The sequence below is a fragment of the Dermacentor albipictus genome, chromosome 2, assembly GCF_038994185.2.
Source record: "Dermacentor albipictus isolate Rhodes 1998 colony chromosome 2, USDA_Dalb.pri_finalv2, whole genome shotgun sequence".
In the NCBI taxonomy this organism is placed as follows: domain Eukaryota; kingdom Metazoa; phylum Arthropoda; class Arachnida; order Ixodida; family Ixodidae; genus Dermacentor; species Dermacentor albipictus.
Genome location: NC_091822.1, coordinates 206,052,955 through 206,076,446, shown reverse-complemented (window position 1 = coordinate 206,076,446; position 23,492 = coordinate 206,052,955). Strand labels below are relative to the sequence as shown.

The 23,492-nt window shown below is 45.8% G+C and overlaps 1 protein-coding gene across 1 annotated transcript in view; it reads left to right on the top strand.

Annotated features, from left to right (window-relative positions):
* The window catches only part of Prp8 (pre-mRNA processing factor 8), a 397,724-nt gene that overhangs the window by 323,235 nt on the left and 50,997 nt on the right, over positions 1 to 23,492 (top strand). The window contains exons 28-30 of the mRNA XM_065433711.2: positions 5,264 to 5,455; positions 6,846 to 7,083; positions 18,485 to 18,613. Of these exons, the coding sequence (XP_065289783.1) occupies positions 5,264 to 5,455; positions 6,846 to 7,083; positions 18,485 to 18,613 (559 nt within the window). The remainder of the gene's footprint in view (positions 1 to 5,263; positions 5,456 to 6,845; positions 7,084 to 18,484; positions 18,614 to 23,492) is intronic.

The following is a 23,492-nucleotide window of genomic DNA, read 5'->3' as shown; positions in this document are numbered from 1 at the left end:
CTGGTCAGCTCATCTTCGTGCGTCCGATACCAAACTCGAGGTGTGCCACCGAGGTAAAAGACGACGTTGGCGAGCATGATAGTTGGGTCCCACCGGTTATTGCGGCTGACGTGTTCGTAAAGGCTGATCCAGTCCTCGACGTCTTCCCCATCTTTTGCCGAGAATACGCCAGGATTGCGGGGAGCGGAGAGGGTGATGTAGGTCGTCGAAGTGGCAGCAGGTGTCGGAGCCGGTGGAGTCGGGTTGGCGTCGTCGGGAGCCATGAAGGTAGGCTCGACGGACCGTCCACTGCGAAGCTCCGTGACGAGGTACAGGGAACGTCCACCTCCACCAAATATGTTACGTAGGAAGACACCGACGAAAAGCTATTTACAAGTATATTTACAAGGCAATACGCCGCAGTTGACCAAGAGGCAACAGCCCGCGCTAGCTTCCAATCGTCGTCTTCGTCTTCTTCCTGCGCGGCTCTTCGTCAGTGGGAATACGACTCCGTAGCAATATCATCAGCGAATCGCAAGTTACTAAGGTACTCTCCATTAACTTTTATCCCCAATTCTTCCCAATCCAGGTCTCTGAATACCTCCTGTAAACATGCTGTGAATAGCATTGGAGAGATCGTATCTCCCTGCCTGACGCCTTTCTTTATTGGGATTTTGTTGCTTTCTTGATGGAAGACTACGGTGGCAGTGGAGCTGCTATAGATATCTTTCAGTATTTTTACATATGGCTCGTCTACACCCTGATTCCGTAATGCCTCCATGACTGCTGAGGTTTCGACAGAATCAAACGCTTTCTCGTAATCAATGAAAGCTATATATAAGGGTTGGTTATATTCCTCACATTTCTCTATTACCTGATTGATAGTGTGAATATGATCTATTGTTGAGTAGCCTTTACGGAATCCTGCCTGGTCCTTTGCTTGACAGAAGTCTGAGGTGTTCCTGATTCTATTTGCGATTACCTTAGTAAATAGTTTGTAGGCAACGGACAGTAAGCTAATCGGTCTATAATTTTTCAAGTCTTTGGCGTCTCCTTTCTTATGAATTAGGATTATGTTAGCGTTTTTCCAAGATTCCGGTACGCTCAAGGTCATGAGGCATTGCGTATACAGGGTGGCCAGTTTCTCTAGAACAATCTGTCCACCATCCTTCAACAAATCTGCTGTTACCTGATCCTCCCCAGCTGCCTTCCCCCTTTGCATATCTCCCAAGGCTTTCTTTACTTCTTCCGGCGTTACCTTTGGGACTTCAAATTCCTCTATACTATTTTCCCTTCCATTATCGTCGTGGGTGCCACTGTTACTGTATAAATCTCTATAGAACTCCTCAGCCACTTGAACTATCTCATCCATATTAGTAATGATATTGCCGGCTTTGTCTCTTAACGCATACATCTGATTCTTGCCGATTCCTAGTTTCTTCTTCACTGTTTTTAGGCTTCCTCCGTTCCTGAGAGCATGTTCAATTCTATCCATATTATACTTCCTTGTGTCAGCTGTCTTACGCTTGTTGATTAACTTCGAAAGTTCTGCCAGTTCTATTCTAGCTGTAGGGGTAGACGCTTTCATACATTGGCGTTTCTTGATCAGATCTTTCGTCTCCTGCGATAGTTTGCTGGTACCCTGCCTAATGGAGTTACCACTGACTTCCATTGCACACTCCTTAATGATGCCCACAAGATTGTCGTTGATTGTTTCAACACTAAGGTCCTCTTCCTGAGTTAAAGCTGAATACCTGTTCTGTAGCTTGATCTGGAATTCTTCTATTTTCCCTCTTACCGCCAACTCATTAATCGGCTTCTTATGTACTAGTTTCTTCCGTTCCCTCCTCAGGTCTAGGCTAATTCAAGTTCTTACCATCCTGTGGTCACTGCAGCGCACTTTGCCGAGCACGTCCACATCTTGTATGATGCCAGGGTAAGCGCAGAGTATGAAGTCTATTTCATTTCTAGTCTCGCCGTTCGGGCTCCTCCACGTCCACTTTCGGCTATCCCGCTTGCGGAAGAAGGTATCCATTATCCTCATATTATTCTGTTCCGCAAACTCTACTAATAACTCTCCCCTGCTATTCCTAGCGCCTATGCCATAATCCCCCACTGCCTTGTCTCCAGCCTGCTTTTTGCCTACCTTCGCATTAAAGTCGTCCATTACTATAGTGTATTTAGTTTTCACTCTACCCATCGCCGATTCCACGTCTTCATAGAAGCTTTCGACTTCTTGGTCATCATGACTGAATGTAGGGGCGTAGACTTGTACAATCTTCATTTTGTACCTCTTATTGAGTTTCACAACAAGACTTGCCACCCTCTCGTTAATGCTATAGAATTCCTGTATGTTACCAGCTATATTCTTATTAATCAGGAATCCGACTCCTAGTTCTCTTCTCTCCGCTAAGCCCCTGTAGCACAGGACGTGCCCGCTTTTTAGCACTGTAGATGCTTCTTTTGGCCTCCTAACTTCACTGAGTCCTATTATATCCCATTTAGTGCCCTCTAATTCCTCCAATAGCACTGCTAGACTCGCCTCACTAGATAACGTTCTAGCGTTAAACGTTGCCAGGTTCATATTCCATTGGCGGCCTGTCCGGAGCCAGTGATTCTTAGCACCCTCTGCTGTGTTGCAGGTCTGACCGCCGCCGTGGTCAGTTGCTTCGCAGCTGCTGGGGACTGAGGGCCGGGGTTTGATTGTTGTGTTCATATAGGAGGTTGTGGCCAAGTACTGCACCAGGGTGGCCAATCCTGCTCTGGTGAGGGAGTGCGTTACCGGTTCTGGTCACCGGGATCAGGCCACACTCCAGGTCTGTTTGTGCAATTTTATCAACACGCGGATTTTTTTTTTTTTTTATCTGGTGGAAAATTGCTGGCACCGAGATTCGAACCGCGGACCTCTTGCACGCGAGGCGGGTGTTCTACCTCTACGCCACCGCTGCACCTCGACTTATATCTGAATCGACTTGTATCTGTTCACAAAAGCCACACAACACACGAGAAGCTGACAAACCACCTCACAATGAAAACGAGTGTACAGGATGGTACAGTGTTCTCCACTACCGTCACCATCCTTGCAACCATACGAAGGCATCTCATCTCGGAGCCGTTCATAGACACATGGTCTCCTGTGGAGCTTCAGAGCATTGTTTTTGGGCATAATACAGATCATGTCAAGTAGGATAAAACATATCAAAGCTCATCTGTCATTTGCACTGTATGTAAGACATTTGCCATCACTTTTGTCTTGAATGAAGGGAAAATCAGACATCCACGCATTCGTAGCAATTGCTACAAAGGAAACCCATATGGGTTCCTCGAAAGAAAAGCCTCATAGTTGAAGAAAAATTCGTCCTAATTCGGGACTCGAACCCGGGACCACCGCATTTCCGGAGCAGCCGCTCTACCATCTGAGCTAACCAGGCGGCTAGCAGATGGCAGGACGAAGTCGAATTTGTCAACAACACGAAGCAAAGGCAAGTATTTGACGTAGTAGTTCTGCGGAAACCCGCAAGGTGGAGAGAAGTAATGAATGAAGGGAAAATCAGACATCCCTGCGTTCGTAGCAATTGCTACAAAAAAAACCCATACGGGTTCCTCGAAAGAAAAGCCTCATAGTTGAAGAAAAATTCGTCCTGGTCCGGGACTCGAACCCGGGACCACCACCTTTCCGGGGCACTTCTCTCCACCTTGCGGGTTTCCGCAGAACTACTACGTCAAACACTTTTGTCTTGTTCCTGATGGTGCGAATTGTTCTCATTTGTAATTTTACGTATGTCTTGCACCCAGGCATGTATCTTTGTTCTTGCTAGCCTACAAAATTTTATTGTTTATAAATTCACGTTCCTTGGCTACCCAAATAAAAATATTTGCGACATACTCTGCATGATATTCCATCTGTGGGAAGGCAAGTTTAATTGGTTGCTTTTGGCTATGCGTCTTGCTTTACTGTTGAGCAGTACTTACTGATTGCGCAGTAATAACACGCTTTGCTTAATGGCTACAGATTAATGCTTTACTACTCTAATTGTTCCAGAAAGACCAACTTTTCCTCTCCGAAACTGCTCCAGAATGCCATTCATTTCTGTTCTGAAAATTTTCCCAAATGCTAACCTGGTTATACTGCTGCTGCTCTTAGTGTGCTTCACTGCAATACTTAGTGATGTTTCACCGTGTAACATTACTGTATTGAGGCGAAGCTAGCTTTTGGGAACTTGCATTAGCAATGCGCCATGCTTTCTGAACTATGCAGACATTGGCGAGGATTACAAAGGCGGAGTCGACGCCATTGCCAACAGCGGCGAATTGTTTTAATGAAAAGCACCCCACCAAATAGCAAGAAGTTCAATTGCGAACTTCAAAGTAGCTAGGTCTAGCGTTGCCACGGTGGTGGCTACAACAGTCAGAGGAATTGCATGCAAGAGTGACAGTTCGAGGTTGCGAGATAATCAAAATGGGGGCAGTGGTGGCTTCGAATAATGCGGTATTAGACGAGCACTTATGGCAAAAAGTCTGGAAAATCGAACGGCAAAGGTCTTTTTTTTTTTTTTCGTCCACCATTCCAGAGGTTCTTCTACATAGACTACGAGTACATGGCGGTGCCATGAAGGCGTCTAAATTATCGGGCATGTCAGAAAAATCTGTCATCTCTAATAGATGATTTTTCCTAGTTATATCTCCCTGTAGTATTGCTGCAAAATTTTTGTGGACGATTACGGACTATTGGCTGCAAAACTATTGCTTCGGTGGTGCATATACAGTGTACTTTGCTCCGGAAATGCGTGCATGCCGAGCTAGCGGCAAGATTTTTGCAATGGCATATCTTGTATTAGCTGCTCTAAAGTTAGCAGGTTTGTTTTTGAATAGCAGCATCTTGTAAGATGACTATTGTGTCTTTGGTGGCTAGTGAAAATTTCTGCACTCTGTCAGTGTCTCTGGCTGTATTGAAAAAAAAAAAAAGCCTTTCATTTTCATCACCTTTCATTTGGAATAGACTGGTACCATCTGCCATTTATATCAGGTCTTCATCTGAACCAACTGTTAGTGTCATCTTGACCCTTAGAAACCTTGTGCATGAAAAATGGTCTGTCATCATTGCACTAAGTGAGGGTCACTGTTGTCCACAATCAGAGTAGGATCTCTACTTCGCAGGAAACATCTCATTTACAAATAGTGTTGCACTCACACTGTTTACAATACATTTGGTTGTTCCTTTAGAGCAATATGTGGGTGTGTTTGTGCATGCATGCAAGTCCAGCGATTTCTCTGCCCGCAATAGGGACACCATGGATGGCACGACAACACAGAAATACTGGATTGATGTGCAGCTACGATGGGGCGACTATGACTCTCATGATGTGGAACGTTATGCCCGAGCCAAGTTCCTGGACTACACAACTGACAACATGAGCATCTACCCCTCACCCACAGGCGTGCTTATTGCCATTGACCTTGCCTACAACTTGCACAGGTATGGCCTGTATGACATGACACTTGTGGTCATGCTGAGGTGCTCTAGAAAAAGAAAGCTGGCCTTGGGGCCACTCCATGTTATACATTGTTCTATCAAAACCAACTAGGGTTGACTCTTGGGCTAGTAGGTAATTCAAAAGGATAGACAGTTGGGCGAGTTGGTACGGTAACATGATCTTGGCTTCTAGCGCGAAGTGAAACACGCACACAGAAAGGAGCAGACAGGACAAGCGCTAACTCTCAACTAAATTTGTATGAAAACGAAGAACATATATATAGGTGATTGCAAAAACAGTAGCATAAGAACATGACAAGGTAAAAAACATCAGTTAAACATATCAGGGGGCATGGAAGTCAAAGAACAAAGAAAGATTACTTCAGATTAGTACAACTCAACAATGATGAGTTCCGGTTTACTCAGTACTGTGCCCATGGAATCTTTTTTAGAACTTTTGTTGTTTTACATAGGGAATACCGTTGCAAAATGGGGTAGTTCTATGTATGTACAAAAATCGGGAGTTTGTATTGGTTCAAAGTTGCGCCAGTTTTGAGTGACATTTATCTAAGTCGCGTTAATAGAAAACTACAAAACAATCTTAAGGAATTGGCGGTGCATGCGTTTAGATACGTAGACGACTACCTGTTGTTTTGTTCTCGCGATAACTACACCAAGAAAGCTACGGACATTTTAAAAGTTTTTAGGGAATGTGGTGGGGGCCTAGGTTTCACGCTAGAGCTTATCCAGGGCAACAAATTACAGTATTTAGATCTGTGCTTAACGTTCCAGGATGAGCATGTCTGTTGGCATTATTCGCCTAGGGCCAAGAAGCCACTGCTAGAACTTTCTTCTTGTCATTCTAAACTTGTTAAACAGGGGATAGCTTATTCAACTCTTAGGTCTGCCATTACTAAGTCATGTCCGCACAATATGCAACAAAGTTTTTCACAACAGATAGAAAGGCTTGGAAAGGCTAGCTATCCCGTGCATTTATTATCACTAACCTGCGAAAAACTTTTAAAATGGGTAAAAAGCTCCGGTAAGAAACAAGAAAAACAGAAAAAAGAAAGTTTGCTGTAGTACCCTACATACATAGATTATCCCATGGTTTAAGGAATAGGTGTGACGTCAGCACTGTTTTCTCGGCCCCACGCAAGTTGTCTAACATGTGCCCTATGATAAAATAGGAGACTTGAACAGGAAGGCAAAAAAAGAAAAGATGATTGCGAAGTTAAACATGTGTCCCCTTTAGTGCCTTGCAACACGGGTATAGTTTATCAGATTCCACTCGAGTGCGGGAAAGCTTACATTGGACAGAGTGGCAGGTGCATTAACATTAGACTAAAAGAACACAAACATTCACTAAACAACCCTAATGTGTGTGTTTCAGTGCCTATGGCAACTGGTTCCCGGGCTGTAAGCCACTCATCCAGCAGGCCATGGCTAAAATTATGAAGGCCAACCCAGCATTGTACGTGCTACGCGAACGTATTCGCAAGGGTCTCCAACTGTACTCTTCTGAGCCCACCGAGCCTTACCTCAGCTCCCAGAACTATGGCGAGCTCTTCTCTAACCAGATCATCTGGTTTGTTGACGACACCAACGTCTACCGTGTCACCATCCACAAGGTATGTGCAGTCAGTCATAACAAAAAATGTAGCAAGCTATTAGTTACATAGAAATCAAGGTGTGCAGTACGGTCCACTCTTAGGGAACTCCAAATTAGTATGCCAGCACGGATCGCAGCTCAGTTCTAGTATATACGAAGGTCTGCAATATCAGGTTGTCTACCAACTGGGAATTCTCAGGGATATTGAATAGTCTGGAGATACTCAGGGAAAACTCAGGGAATTTGTGCTTCTGCCTGGGAAAATTAGTTGCATTTTTTATTGAAAGGGAACAAAAGTCACGCTAATGCCGGCTCGAGTCACACAAGAAATGTAATGAATCGTTTTTGATGCCCTGACGTCAGCTGGAGGAGTTTCCATTGCACAGTCAGTGATCGACTTTCTGGGTGCCTGATAATTCAGACACCTTCGTGGCACCACCATGTGCCCCATAGAGTCCATGTATAAAAACGTCCGAAATTTCGAACGCAAGAACCCTTTGCCACCCGATTTTCCTAACTTTTTTGCCGTGACCCCAGGTCCGAAATGCCATTAGAGAAAGCCACCACTGCCACCATTTTAATTACCTTGCCGCCTCGAACCGGCACTCTCGCATGCAGATCCACTGGCAGCTGTAGCCACTAACGCTGCAACGCTAGGCCTAGCTGCTTTGACGTTCGTTATTAAGCTTCCTGCTGTTCTGTGCCATGTTTTTCATTGTACGAATTTGCCGCTGTCAGCAATGGCACCGACTGCGCCTTTGTGGTCCTCGCGATTGTCTTCCAAGCTCGGAAGCATGGTGCATTGCCTAATGCTGGTTCCCGAAAGTCATCTTCGCCTCAATGGAGAAATATTAAGCTGTGAAGCATCTGTGAAAGTATTGCAGTGAAACATGATCGTGGGAAGGGGCAATTGTCACGTGACACAATATGTATTCCTTAATTATACACGCGTGCACCTGCCATTTCCTGTCACAGTACAAGCACCGATATGCCTAATAAGTGTACTGGCAGGCCTTCAGAGCTGTTTCGGATGTGTGTGTGACAACTTGCGCTCTTAAGGGCAGTAAATAACATGCATTCATTTTTTTTAACTGCCCAATTTTTTCGGACGCTTAACAAAACAAACAAAAAATAAAGTAAACAAAAAATCAGACATTGACCATGCAACTGATCAAGAGGATGCTTCAAATTGTCTGTGGGGTGAACACACGGCGCAAGGAGGACGAGAACAGCGAAGACCTACGCATTGAGGAGCGAACGGGAAAGGAAGCATGCCGCCGCTTCTTTGAAGGAACTTGAGCTCAAAAAACAAAGTGTTGGCTGAAGCCAAGATGCAGGTGTCCCTCGATCCAACTTAAATAAACTCTGTAAAGCAGTGAAACGCAACACTGAGGCGTTGTGCGCCGGCTAAGGGTATGTCAGGGCACATCGTTCACTTGGTAAAAGCACAAAGGGACATAGACAAAAAAAAAGGCTCGACAACATGGGCGAAACACGACAACATGGACGCCCGTGTTGTCATGTTCTTTCCTTTTGTTGTTTCTTTCTTTTGTCCATGTCCCTTTGTGCTATTACCAAGAAAACAATGAATCCTAACCAACTCATCCACCTTGCTATCTTGCTTCAGTATATGTCACGACAGTTGAGGTTGACTTACCAGCCGTTGATTAGAGGATCTCACTTGTGACAGAGTTTGCGCCTTATGCCCATGAGCTTGCTATTGTTAGAAATAGCCCATGCTCGAAAATATTTGCATCTGTATGCATATCCATATTATTGGTATTTGAGGATGTTAGGCTCTATTTGCAACGGGTTTTACCATTTCCTTTTTTTTCGAAGGTATTATATTCACTTTGCATTTTACTAACCCCTCCCTTCTGTTTTCTTTTTTGAATAAAGTAAGTACTACACCTTAATATTCAAACTGGATTAAGTCTTTTTATTTTTTAACATGTTCACTAGAGAGTGAAAGCATTGGGAGGCATGATGTCAGCCCGTCTTGACATAAAACAAAGTTCTGTGTCACTCAGGTAATTTAGCGAAGGCACCCAGGGAAAACCGGGAAAACGCTGGGAATTTAGAAACGTCAACTTGGTAGACGCCCTGAAAATTGTTTTTTTTTTTGTAATCAATAGATCATGTTTTGACTAGTATCAGATGCCTTTTGCCCTATGAAGCTGAAGAAGTAGTGAAGTTATGTTGTAAATAGCAAGCACTTGACCGGGGATGGGCGCACACTTGACTGGACCTTCGCACATGCGTTCATACTTTCGGAAATACGTGCTCCCTTTGTTGCCACTCCCCTTTGTCCATGTCACGTTGCTGTTTCAATCAGTCCTGTTGACTTGGATGAACCTTGTACCAACAGAGGCAGTTGTGTTCTGCAAATTGCAGTGTTTGCCGCTTTGGGCCGACGTCTCAGAGCGCATGTAATAAGCACTTTGCAGAGGCAAAGTCCGTGATCGCATCAGTCAGGGCAGCTCGTCCGCGGCGTATTTGGCGCTCCTTTTGCACTGTAAACAACTAAGTGAGGCACTCACTTGCATGGAATTGAACAGCTCCACGGCGCATGCAACTTGCAGAATAGCATGGGTCTCTATACTCAATACAGTAAAACCTCGTTAAACCGTACTCGCTTAATCAGTAGTTTCGTTCTAAAAGTAGTAAAGTCAAATCCCCGACTCAGCGGCCATTGAACATAATGTGTTTCGTACCCGCATAAACCGTACCAGCTTATTGCGTATGCATCTGTTAAAACGTAGCGTTTCAACTTTTCGTAGCGCAAACATGGCGCTGCACCGTCTCCATCGGGTGGTCCGGCAGAACAACACGCCTCGGAGATCGGAACAATGGCCTCCAAGCACCCTGTGCATTTGCGCGTAAAGCCACATCAACATCAACATCATTTCGACACGGTACCAGAGAGCGTTATGGCGTCGTGCAAGCGTGGACTCGCGTCGTTCCGAAGCGTGGTTAACTTTTAACTTTAAACTCTTTTAACTTTAACTTTGACTCTTTTAACTTTAAAGGGACTGACAACCAATTTTCATGGTACCCACTTTTTCTAGTGCAATGGAAGACTTACCGGCCAGAGCATCTAATCATGAAGTAATAACGCAGAAAACATCGTGGAACATTTTTTATCAGAACTTTTCTATCTGCAGTGAGGATGAAGTCGTTCACTGAAGCATGCCAAAAACTATGATAGGTGAGCGCAATAGTGATTATAGGCTGGCATTAGTGGGAGGCAGACAACAAGTGCGGCTGTAGGTGTGAGTAAATATTATTTTGTTTGTCGAGTCAGTGTTTCTGCGATTCATGTTTTCCAAAGTGTTAAAGTATTTCTGCGATAATAGCTATGTGTTTCTGTGGTTTCCGGTTCAACTGCTTTGGTATTTGACTAGTCAAAATGAAACCAAGTGCATCAAAAATGATAGAACGCTTTTACACGTGATACGCAGTTAGTGTTGGTGTAGCCAAGCGTGCACTTTTGATTTCCGATAACTGTCGAAAACCTGAGCGAGCTGGAACAAAGGATTTTTAGCTCGCATGCATGCTTAGAATTTGCATCCTTATCAAGCAGCACCTGAATGTCATGCTTCGATGGACGAAAGCTGCAGCTGAAGCAACGAATCCAACTTGCTTGATAGGCCATCGTCCCCGCCACAAGCAGCCCGCCTGGAGAATGCCGATTGGTGAAGGCTCACTGACATTAGGCCGACCCGACACCGATTTCGGTCTGCCGACTGTTGGTGACCACATTTTTTCCTTCGTGTCGGCCCCTCTGTCACACTGTACCGACACCGACAATCTGCCAACAGTAGGTGGAGAGCACGGCGTCAGTACAGTGTAACAGAGGCGCCGGCACGAAGCTAAAAAACGTATCTATCCACTGCAGAACTCATCGATGGCATCTTGTATCACAAGGAGATCATGAAACTCTTTGTACTTGCGAACGCGCACTCTACTCGCGCATGTACAGCAGCATGCGTGCCCCCCGCAGGAGCGTCTGCGCAAGCAGGCGTTTGGTGTGTTGCGACACCACGGACCCGAGCACACGAGGGTTGGACCCTCCCGCGTGTAGCCGTGCGCGGCTTAGCCGTGTCCGGGGAAAAGGGGATCCTGGGGGTTGAGCCAATGCCGGGTGTTTGGACCTTTACGGCCCCTCGGCGGCGGTAACACACCCCTTTGGCCTCGGCTTCACGTAGACGGCACCCCCGGACTGACCCACCCGGGGGAAATCGGCAGTCGCCTTTTCCTGTCCTCCTCTCCAATCTTCGTCTTTCTCTCTCGTCTTTTTCATCTTTCCTGTCTTCTCATTACTTCTCCTCACTTCCTAGTTTCCCGGCGGCAAGGGTTAACCTTGTGTAGCTAGCCAGCCTTGGTTATGCTGTATTTGGTTATAGCAGCGATGTACGGCTGGCGTTGGCAGGGTCTCTCTAGCAGGAACTCCTGTCACGTCCCCCTGTTGGGCTCCATGGTGGGTGGTTGGCATCGCGGCCGAAAACCCTACTATACTCATGGAAAACGCTTTTCCTAAACTCCCTGATCGCCCTCACAAACGAGGGCGCACCGAAGATCTCTTTCAGTTTTTCGGACGACAAGTCCAGAACTTTCCTAGATATCATGTGATCCACTCAGAAAACCCAGACAAACTAGTGCGTAACATCTCACCGTTCCTTGTTCCGAAGTCTTTAACTGAAGTTTTTGGAACAGGATATAAGGCGTCGAGAATGACAAGTGGTGATCTTCTCTTGGAGCTCCACGATAAGAAGCAGTACGAGAAACTGCCGAAACTCGTCTCATTTGGCGAAACCCAAATAACAGTAACTCCGCACCGTACCATGAACACCACCCGCGGCGTTGTCTCGGACGATGACATGCTAGAGCTCACTGAAGCTGAACTCTTGGAGGGCTTCAGTGAACAGAATGTAATAAATGTTAAGCGAATTAAGATCAGGCGAGACGGTAAAGAGATCAACACGAAACACCTTATACTTACGTTCGGTTCAAGTGTCCTCCCCGAGTCCATCGAGGCCGGTTATATCAAACTTCGTGTTAGGCCATACGTGCCAAATCCTCTCAGATGCTTTAAGTGCCAAAGGTTCGGCCACAGTTCACAGAACTGTCGAGGCCGGCTGACATGTGCCAAGTGTAGTGACACTGAACATTCCTCCGAAACATGCCAGAAGACTCCACATTGTGTCAACTGTGATGGCGAGCACGCCGCATACTCGCGCGCCTGCCCGTCCTGGAAAAGAGAAAAAGAGATTGTGACAATCAAAGTCAAAGAAAATATATCTTTCAAGGAGGCACGTAGGCGGGTGTCATACCTGTCTAAGAGCAGCTTTGCCGATGTGGCGCGTAAGGGGGCAGCGTCACAACGGCCTCCGGCGGCTGTCAGACCCACAGGCAGTGAGTCGGCAGTTACGCCATCTGCCCCCGCGGCGGTTGCAGCTAGCGCTGCTCCGTCAACCGAGGAGAAGGGAGCATCCACCCCAAAGGTGGGTGCAGCCGAGGCTGCCCCAACCTCCGAGGCCCCTTCCAGCGCTGGCAACGTTCAGCGCAGCCAAATCCCTCAGGGAACCCCATCGACCTCCGGGCTGGTGGGCGCAGGGGTCTTGACCTCCAAGGCGGGACTCCCTCTGAAAACCTCTCGCTCGCAAGAGCGCTTGTCCGGCGCCTCACACGAGGCAATGGACACTACACCTGACCCCAAGGCGCACCAAACGCCTAAGGAGCGTCGAGAATCGCTCGAACGCTTCAGAAAGAACAAAACACCTATTACAGGGCCTCGAAAGGGCTCTGTACTATAAGGCATCCACTCCGTCTCCGTAAACACAGCACCAATTCACCTTAAACATGGATACACAAATCATCCAATGGAACATCAGAGGTCTCCTTAGAAACCTTGATGATTTGCAAGAACTCATCCACAAACATAATCCAAAAGTGCTGTGTTTACAGGAAACTCACTTAAAATCTAAACACACAAACTTTCTCCGTACGTATCTGACGTTTCGCAAAGATCGCGATGATACCGTCGCATCATCGGGTGGTGTTGCGATTCTTACTCATAGAAGTATTGCATGTCAACCTTTACAGCTACAAACGCCCCTTGAAGCAGTGGCGGTTCGAGTTGTCCTACTAAACAAACTCATCACCAATTGCTCCCTTTACATACCCCCGCATTACCAACTGAACAAACATGAATTTCACTCCTTGATCGATCAATTGCCAGAACCTTATGCTGTTCTTGGCGATTTCAATGCGCACAGCTCCCTGTGGGGCGACTCTCGTATAGATGCGCGAGGTCGCCTTGTTGAACAGTTCCTTTTCTCTTCTGGAGCGTGCCTTCTCAATAAAAAAGAGCCCACATATTACTCTCTTGCAAACCGATCCTTTTCTTCAATAGATCTCAGTATAGTCTCCCCGTCTGTACTGCCTGAACTTGAATGGGAAGTTACCGACAACCCTTACGGTAGCGACCACTTCCCTATACTGCTAAGATCATATAATGAAAACGAATATCCACCATACGCTCCTAGGTGGAAGATTGAGACAGCTGATTGGGAGAAATTTCGATCTCTAACTAGTATCTCATGGGCTGACCTGTCTTCATTAGAAATTGACGCTGCAGTCGAGTTTTTTACAGCATTCATAATAGATGTCGCATATAAATGCATAGCAGAAGTAAAAGGCTTGGCCTGCAAACGGCGTGTCCCATGGTGGAACGACGATTGTAGGATCGCTCGTAAAAAACAGAACAGGGCGTGGGGGTTGCTACGCGCTTCTCCCACTGCAGAAAATCTAGTCAACTTTAAAAAAGTAAAATCCGAAGGCAGGCGAACCCGCCGACAGGCCAGACGAGAAAGTTGGCAGAAGTTTCTATCAAGTATTAACTCGTTCAGAGATGAGGCGAAAGCCTGGAACAGGGTCAATAGGATAAGAGGGCGACAAGCACATGCACTCCCTTTGGTAAACACAGAAGGCGATACCCTACAAGATCAGGCGGACTCACATGGGGAGCACTTTGAGAGTGTCTCAAGTGCCAACCATTACTCGCAATCCTTTCTGAAATATAAACAAATAGAAGAACGTAAGCCACTCATGAGAAAATGTCAACAGAATGAACCATACAATTGTCCTTTTAGCATTGCCGAGTTGAGAGCTGCCTTGAGCGCATGCAAGAGCTCTGCCCCGGGATCTGACAGAATCATGTATGAAATGATCAAAAACTTACATAAAGACACCCAACTTACACTACTCACACTTTTCAACACCATTTGGGATGCAGGGTACCTTCCAGCTGCATGGAAGGAAGCCATTGTTATCCCTGTTTTGAAACAAGGCAAGGACCCTTCCTCAGTGGCAAGTTACCGCCCGATAGCCCTCACAAGTTGCATTTGTAAGGTGTTCGAAAAAATGATAAATCGGCGACTCATCTTTTTCCTTGAACAGAGCAAAATTCTTGATCCTTATCAGTGCGGCTTCCGAGAAGGACGCTCCACAACTGACCACCTTGTACGTGTAGAATCAAATATCCGGGACGCATTTGTACACAAACAATTCTTCTTATCCATATTCCTCGATATGGAGAAGGCGTACGATACGACGTGGCGTTACGGAATCTTAAGAGATTTGTCAGAAATGGGCATCCACGGTAATATGCATAATATAATAGAAAGCTATCTGTCAAATCGTTCTTTCCGAGTAAAAGTCGGCAATGCACTTTCACGCCCTTTTACGCAAGAAACGGGTGTACCCCAAGGAGGCGTGCTCAGCTGCACGCTCTTTATAGTGAAGATGAACACACTTCGTGCTTCATTACCACCCGCCATCTTTTACTCTGTCTACATGGACGACATTCAAATAGCTTTCAAATCTTGTAACCTCGCAGTCTGCGAGAGACAGGTACAGCATGGCCTGAATAAAGTCTCAGTGTGGGCAGACAAGAATGGATTTAAGATCAATCCTAACAAAAGCTCTTGCGTTCTTTTTACAAGAAAGAGAGGCGTGGTTCCGGATCCTTCCTTAGAACTGTGTGGACAACGAATACCTATCAGCAAACAGCACAAATTCCTAGGTGTCATACTTGACTACAGACTCACTTTCGTCCCCCACATTAAATATATTAAAGAAAAATGTCTGAAAACAATGAACATAATCAAACTTCTATCCCAGACTACATGGGGTAGTGACAGAAAGTGTTTAATGAATCTATATAACAGCCTCATTCGATCGCGACTAGACTATGGTGCCGTGATCTATCACTCTGCCGCCCCGAGCGCACTAAAGATGCTAGACCCAGTGCACCATCTAGGAATCCGACTGGCCACTGGCGCTTTCAGGACAAGTCCCATTGAAAGTTTATACGCAGAATCGAGCGAGTGGTCACTTCATCTCCAGAGAACATACATCAGCCACACATATTTTCTGAAAGTGCTCTCTAATCCTCAACATCCGTGTTATAATACTGTTAATGACATGACATATGCTACACTCTTTCATAATCGTCCCTCCATAAGACAGCCTTTCTCGCTGCGTGTGAGGGAGCTTAGTCATGAAATGCATGTTCTACTCCTCGAGCTTCGCCTAATGCCTCCAGCTAAGCTGCTACCTTCTTGGGAGTGGCAGATGATACAATGCGATATATCTTTCATGCAAGTCACAAAACACGCTCCAGAGATTGAAATACAAGTGCATTTCCGGGAACTCCAATATAAACACTCCTGCGCGGAGTTCTACACAGACGCATCGAAGTCACGCGAGGGGGTGTCCTATGCAGCCGTCGGCCCATCCTTCTCGGAATCCGATGTACTGCATCCGGAAACAAGCATCTTTACGGCTGAGGCCTACGCACTGCTGTCGGCTGTAAAGTATATAAAGAAATCAAAGCTCGAGAAATCAGTTATATATACGGACTCCCTAAGTGCTGTGAAGGTCTTAATGTCATTTTCTAAGCACAAAAACCCAGTCATCAACGAACTCTATTTCGTCCTATGTAAAACGTATGTATGTAACCAGCATGTCATCATATGCTGGGTGCCCGGTCATAGGGGCATCGAAGGCAATGTTCTGGCGGACCAGATGGCCACATCAATTGCATCGCATTCTATAAATCCTACCGCAGCAGTCCCTGTCACAGATCTGAGGCCCTACTTGCGCAGAAAACTGCGGAACTACTGGCAACGCTCGTGGGACATGGAAACAAATAATAAACTGCATGTAATAAAGCCACAATTAGGTTTCTGGCCTCCTGTAACAAAATCCCGCCGGACAGATGTCCTATTCTGCCGTCTAAGAATAGGACACACTTTTGGCACACATAACTTCTTACTCACGGGAAACGAGCCTCCAACCTGTGGTAGGTGCGGGGAGAGGCTGACCGTCCTCCACGTCCTACTGGAGTGTCGGGAAGCCGAACCCGAAAGAAAAAAACACTTTCTCTTAGCGTACAGGCACCACATCCCCCTTCATCCTGTTATGTTACTTGGTCCAGAACCACTCTTTGACACCAACGCCATCTTAGGTTTTTTGAAAGATGTTGTGTTGCATGTTATTAGCCCCACACGTTCGTAGCGGTTCCTCTCTTCAGAGGATGCCGCTGCGATAATTATTTTGAATAGCACATGCCTCTAGGCCCTTGCGGTTCAAGGGCTCTGGCGAGGCAGTAGTGCTGTAAGCAATTTAACGTTTTCGCATATTTTAAACAATGCATCATTCTTTTACGATGGATTTTAATCTTCAGTCTTCGTCATTAGTCATCGCCATAATTTTATAGCACATAGATTTTACGCACTTTACAGCGACTATTTTTAGGCCACTTTACAGCCAAGTCACATCTTCCATACTACATCGTTAACACCACCATTTGTCATGGCGCTCTTTGGCCAAACCTGGCCCTTGCGCCACAAAACACCACACATCATCATCATCAGCAGCAGCAGCATGCGTGCCTCCATGCATGTGGGACGACGCGAGCGCCGTTAGCATGGACTTTCTTTACTTCGTAATATGCGTAAGATAAAGCGTGTCTAATAATATACTGTCTGCAATATTAAGCAAGAATTGTACTGTACTTAATGACACTCAACTTGCATACAGTAATCTCTTGACTTCATTTCGAAGTATCAGGGTTTCACTGCCGGGCCTTGCCACTTACTGGTTTTTCTGACTTTCTTGGCCAATTTAAAATTATATTTCCTGCATAAATCCCGAACAGCCTGCCAGATTCTGTCACTATAAATCATGGTCATTTCATTCTCATCAACATCTCGGAACACATTCTGGCCAGTTGTCAGTCCCTTTAACTCTGCTTCCTGCGCACTCCAATCACATGTTGTTAACAAACCGCGGCTCTCGGCGCACAAGAATGGCACTGCTATAACTACAAAGAGGGGTCACGGGTGGCAAGTGACATACGAGCTTCATCGAGGCATCGCTTTGGTAGCCCCAAAAGGTGCCTTTTAAACAATGCGGGAAGGTTGCCACAGCATCATCTCAGCTTGAAAAATCTAAAAGAAACACTGGGATAATGCGGCATTGGGGCATTGTAGTAAGTGGGTTATTTCACCACGGAAAACATATAAAAGTCGACGGTGCAGCACCTTGACATTGTTATAACCGATATATTGTTAAAACCGGTATCGTTATAAATTCGTTTGACTGTATTGACACGCCTTATCTTTGCACTCCACTCACTTTCTTCGGAATTGTCCCATATTTTTGGTTAAACTAGATCGCTGGAAACAAACTGGGGAGATATACGCCAGTTGTCCACTTAGTGAACATGTCTATTTCTTCTGCTGCTGAAGTGCTGATTTGCTGGGGGCGCCTTTCTCCTTTCCACTAGCCCACCTAATCAGAACTTCAGCAGCAGATGAATTGGACATGTCCACTAAGTGGACACTAACAGAGTACTCCCCTGGTCTGACAATGCCAAGAATGCTATTCACATTAAAACATTCTTCGGTGCAGGCAAAACATAACATACTTTATTACCCGCCGCGGTGGCTCAGCAGCTAGGGTGTTGCGCTACTAAGCATGAGGTCGTGAGATCGAATCCTGGGCGCTGTGGCTGCAAATGCAAAAACGGCCGTTTCCTGTGAATTAGGGGCATGTTAAAGATCCTGTGGTGGTCAAAATTAATACAGTCCCTCACCACGGCGTGCCTCGTAATTTGTGCTTTTGGCACGTGAAACCTCAGACTCTAAAACATACTTTAATTCAGTCAATCAATACACTCACTCGATGTCTAGAGACGCAAACCGCACGTGAACTGTCAAAATTTTCGTCCAGGGACAGCGACCCTGGGAGTGTTAACGAACACCACCACCACTGTAGTAGATCTGGAACTTCCACTGAACTCGTGCCCTGTGCACTGTCCACTTATGTGTCATGTGTAATCCTTCCAACAGACCTTTGAAGGGAACCTGACAACCAAGCCCATCAATGGTGCCATCTTCATCTTCAACCCACGCACTGGACAGCTGTTCCTCAAGATCATCCACACTTCCGTGTGGGCTGGCCAAAAACGTCTGGGACAGGCAAGTAGAGCTGCATTTAAACGTTGTTTCTGTAGATGCTTGGGGCAAGAGGAGCTGGATAGTGTATTGAATAAAGCCATATCATGCTCTTACTTTGAGCAAGTGCACTTCCTCGAAGAAGTGCTTAAAAAATGATTGTGAAGGCTGAGTTGGCACTAACTTCGAAACCACAACTTTCTTTTGATATAGAATGACGTAAGCGTCCAGCTTCTGGAAACCACAATTAAACCTGTTACCAACCGTGGTTTCAATTTTTTTGTGCACTCATGGCTTGCCACCCTCCACACTTACACAAGTGCAGCTTGTTGCTTGGTATTTTGTGAAGGTTGATCACATGAATAATCTTACTTCTAAAATACAGTAGATTCCAGCTTATTATTTTCTTGGTTAATTAAATCTCGAGTGAAGGTTCACCCGGGCCCATACATATTTATAGACGAAGGCTTTCGTTATTTCAATCCTGTAATTGGCCGTCGCTGGATAATTCAAACTTAAGGGGGGACATGGCAATGAATACGTCTTTTTTTTTTTATTTATGGGAATACAGTGGTGAAATCTGGCATGCAGGTGTGATTTGTTATGCTGACATCATAACTGAAATTAGTTTTGTTTTATCTATTAGAGTCTTTGAGTTACAACAATTGACCACCCCTAATGGTCATCCCGAACTTACACATTACACATAATTTCGCCAAGATTTTCACATCCACATGTTCACAAAAACCTATTCTGTGAAATAAAGCTATTGGTTTATTTTTTAAATGCCGAAATGAGCATAAAAATATTTTTTTATCTTTCTATGCATATTGTCTTACTAACACCTTTTGCAAAAATGGACCATTATGATTTTCTTTTTTTTTTGTGAGGTGCAGGTAAAAGTGGATAGCCTTATTGCACTCATCAGTGTTTCAGGGTCTAAGTGCAATAGACAGAATAATTTTGTCTTCATTCGTTGTGAAATGGCACTGGGATGACTGAAAGCGACTGCACAAGAAATGAAAACTGAGAAAATGGAGCTCAAAGTTACATTTGTTGTAAATGTTTAAATCTTTGCTTTGAGCACCTGAAACCTGCCCGGATATAGTCCTTTGCCTATGAAAACACATCTTCTTTATATTTTGATGTAGTTTTTTGCGTTCTTGCAGCAGTTTCGTGCACCTTAGTTGCCTTTTTGATCATTGTGCATCCGTCCGTTGTGCAGAAGTAGATGACAATGCGTTCAAAATGTCGGCTCTTGTCTCTCGTTGTGCAACCTCTTTATTAGTGAGAGTTGGAGCTGAAATTTGCAATTGAATATTCAATGCGAAAACTTCTGCTCCACCGATGTCACGCTGCCGTCATGACCACATGTATACGCACCGTCGCCATCGTTCGCGGTCGCGCCTTCACCATCGCTCGCGGATGTGCCGTCACTATCGCTCGTGGACATGCCTTCACCATTGCTCGCGGACGTACCTTCACCATAGCCCACAGTCGCATTTTCCCGGTCACCCACGTGCACCAGTTGTGCCTCGTCAACAAGCTCGGCGGCATCCGCTTCTACAACTAGTTTTCCCTCTTTCCCACACCTTTCGTGGTCTTCCATACATGTGGGCCATTCGGAACTTGATTCCTTTGGGGCTCATCACAGAAAAGGTGCATAAGCTGCCATGATCATCAATCACATTGATCGGAATGCGCAGCTCACTGCTGTGCAAACGTTAATCTACAACAGCCAATAGGAGCACGTCCTGTGCCCCATGTGACTACTGCACCCAATTGCAATGCCACATTTGCCTTTCTTTCACTTCCGTTTGCTGGTTTATTTTTCGGTGGAGAAATGCGTCGTTCCAGCTGTCTTTAGCTCCAATCTCTCCTCTTTACGACGATACCAAGATGGCGGCGCTGCGTGAACGGATAGCCGGGCGATCCAAAGCCAGATTTTTTTGCAATTTTTTATGACAGCACTCTAGGAAAGTGCTGCTTTCTCTATTTATACCGCGTAATTTGTTATAATATTTTACCATGAGGTAAATAAAGGTCCGTGGATTGCGGAAAAAAATTAAGAAAATAGAAAATTTTGACAATTTTACCACATCAGTTGCTGCGTCCCCCCTTAATTGGTCAGCATAAATGTGCCAGACTCCAATTGGGACCCCAGTCGCTGCAGTGTATGTCTTGGCGACACTATAGATTAGTGAATGTGTCAGACGCATCTCCCGCTTAAAAGGCTTATTCTTTTTCCTTTTTTTTTAATCTTTGGCCTGCTCTAGGAAGATTTTCAAGCAAAAATGTTCGCTCGCAGTTAACACTGGCACTCACGGTAGGCTGTTGCAAATGCCATGAACACGGTTTTGGTTTCATATTCTCTGCATCGTTCAGGCAACGTTTGGACCAATTTTCACTAAAGAATAAAGAAAAGGGCGAACATTGGAACTGTGTAAGTACAGTAATCCGTATGAGCCCAGCCAGCGCCATTGCCATCACAAAATAGTGGCACAACTTTTCAAATAGCCCCGCAGGGGCGTCTGCATCAGCAGGCGTTTAGTGTGTTGCAACACCGTGTACCCGAGCAGATGAGGGTTACTCCCGAGTGTAGCCATGTGCGGCTTAGCCGTGTCTGGGGAAAGGGGGATCCTGGGGTTTGAGCCGATGCCAGGTGTTCGAACCTTTAATGCCCCCCGGCGTGGCAACACACCTCTTTGGCCTCCTCCTACTCCAACACACCTACTTCACATAGACGGCACCTTCAGACTGACCCACCTGGGGGAAATAGGCAGTCGCCTTTTCCTATCCTCCTCTCTGATCTTCGTCTTTCTTTCTCGCCTTTCTCATCTTTCCTGTCTTCTGTTCACTTCTCACTTCCGAATTTTCGAATGGCAAGGGTTAACCTTGTGTGGCTAGCCACCCTTGGCTTTGCTGTATATTGTTATAGCAGCGATATACGGCTGGCATTGGCAGGATTTCTCTTGCACGAACTTCTGTCACACCCCCTTGTAGGGCTCCATGGTGGGTGGTCGGCACCACGGCCGAAAACCCCGTCTATACTTATGGGAAATGCTTTTCCTAAACTCCCTGATTGCCCTCAGAAACGAGGGTGCACCGAAGATGTCTTTCAGTTTTTCGGACGCCAAGTCCACAATTTCCCTCGTTTCCATGTAATTCGCTCAAAAAACCAGACAAACGAGTGCAAACCAGTTCTCCATTCCTTGTTTGTCTTTGACTGAAGTTTTTGGTCTAGGATATAAGGCTTCGAGGATGGCAAGCGGTGATCTCCTCTTGGAGCTCCGCGATCAGAAGCAATGAAAGTCATTACTATTACTTGAGCGACTGGCCGACGTGCATGAAGCAGCTAGCGCCATCTCGTGGCGCGCTGCGCCTACTCAGGTACTCTCCGGTGCGCGGGCAAGGCAGGATGCGCTACGTGGTAATGGCGGCAGATACAGATTTACGGAGGTAAACATTGCCTCGTCTCGACATTGTTCTTTTCAGGGAACTAAGCAATGCAAATGTTACGATTATTTGCCACAGAAAACGCCGTCAAGATGGCAAAATTTTTATCATTATATCCGATATGCAGTGAATAACCTACCATTATAAATGTTTTTTTTCCCCCATAGACCTAATGCGTAAAATGACACACTCATGTCGACCCATCGTTATAACTGATATATCATTATATATAGTATCGTTATAAGCGGACTGCACTGTAATCGCACATGTCAAAAAGCAAACGCTCAAACATGACAACGGAATTAAGGAACCAACATATGTGAATTACCGATCGGCGAAGCTCCGATTGTGTACCACCGCCGCTACCAGCAATAAACAGCCACTTGCTATATATATGCTTCTTTGCACACCAGTTTCACTCACCTGAAAGGTGAAATCCACCTGCTCACTACACACAGCAATGTGCATGATAAATTTTGCAAGACGCACCAAGAAAGTGAGCTTGTATTATTGATATCACGGCGCTTGCCTGTTAAAAAAAAAACACAAGAACTAAAGTAGCAGTAGTTACACGGCTTATGAAAAGCTTGAATGATGGCGCAGAAAGCACTGATGTAACAGACAGATATAGACATGTCTTTTTCAGGCAGCCGTCGTCTGCTAGCTGCTTGTGCTGGTCAGAGTGAAAATCAACTGACAGCTCTGACAGTCTGTAGCCAGTTCGGAACTTTTGGTCAGTGAAAAAGCTTAAATGCATTTCTGGCAACTCTTGCGACTAATTGGTGGTGCTTAGGAAGTTGTCCAAGCAAAATTGAATGTGGCACAGCACTCCCAAGCAGTTCGTGACTGTCAGGGACTGCTAATCAAAGAGGCCCAGTCACTTATTGCAACGTGCTGGTCGCTTGTTGCAACATCCTGACCACTTGTTGCAATGTGCCAGAGCGAATTTCCGTCTGCACCGCTGAATTTATGTTACTGCTGCGTTCAAAGGCAACATAAGATGTGGTACATTAAAGGGCCCCTGAAACGGTTCTGACAGATTTTGTAGATGTGTAGCGTACAGCTTAAGTAGAACATACGCACCACAATTTAAGTGAAGCGTTACGTATTAATGGAACTACAAGCGATTAGAAGTTACCCTCCTCCCCAGCCATGCTTTTCCTCCTCAACTCGTTCGCCGAACGAGCGGGGCTAAGCTCCGCCTTCACTGGTCCTGCGTCACGATGCGACGTCACATCGTCCACTTCCAGTTGTTTCGGAGCCCGCCCCCGCATGCACGAGACCTCTCCGCTAGCCGCTTGGCCGTTGACCGAGAGCTATCGAAGCAGCGTGTGTTGCGAGCATTCTGTCGTAGCGCCGAACGTGTCTGCTATTCCGGTAACCTCAGGCAAGCTGGTCATATCGGCAAATGACTGGAGGCATAAACTCAAGCTGATGAAGGAACTTA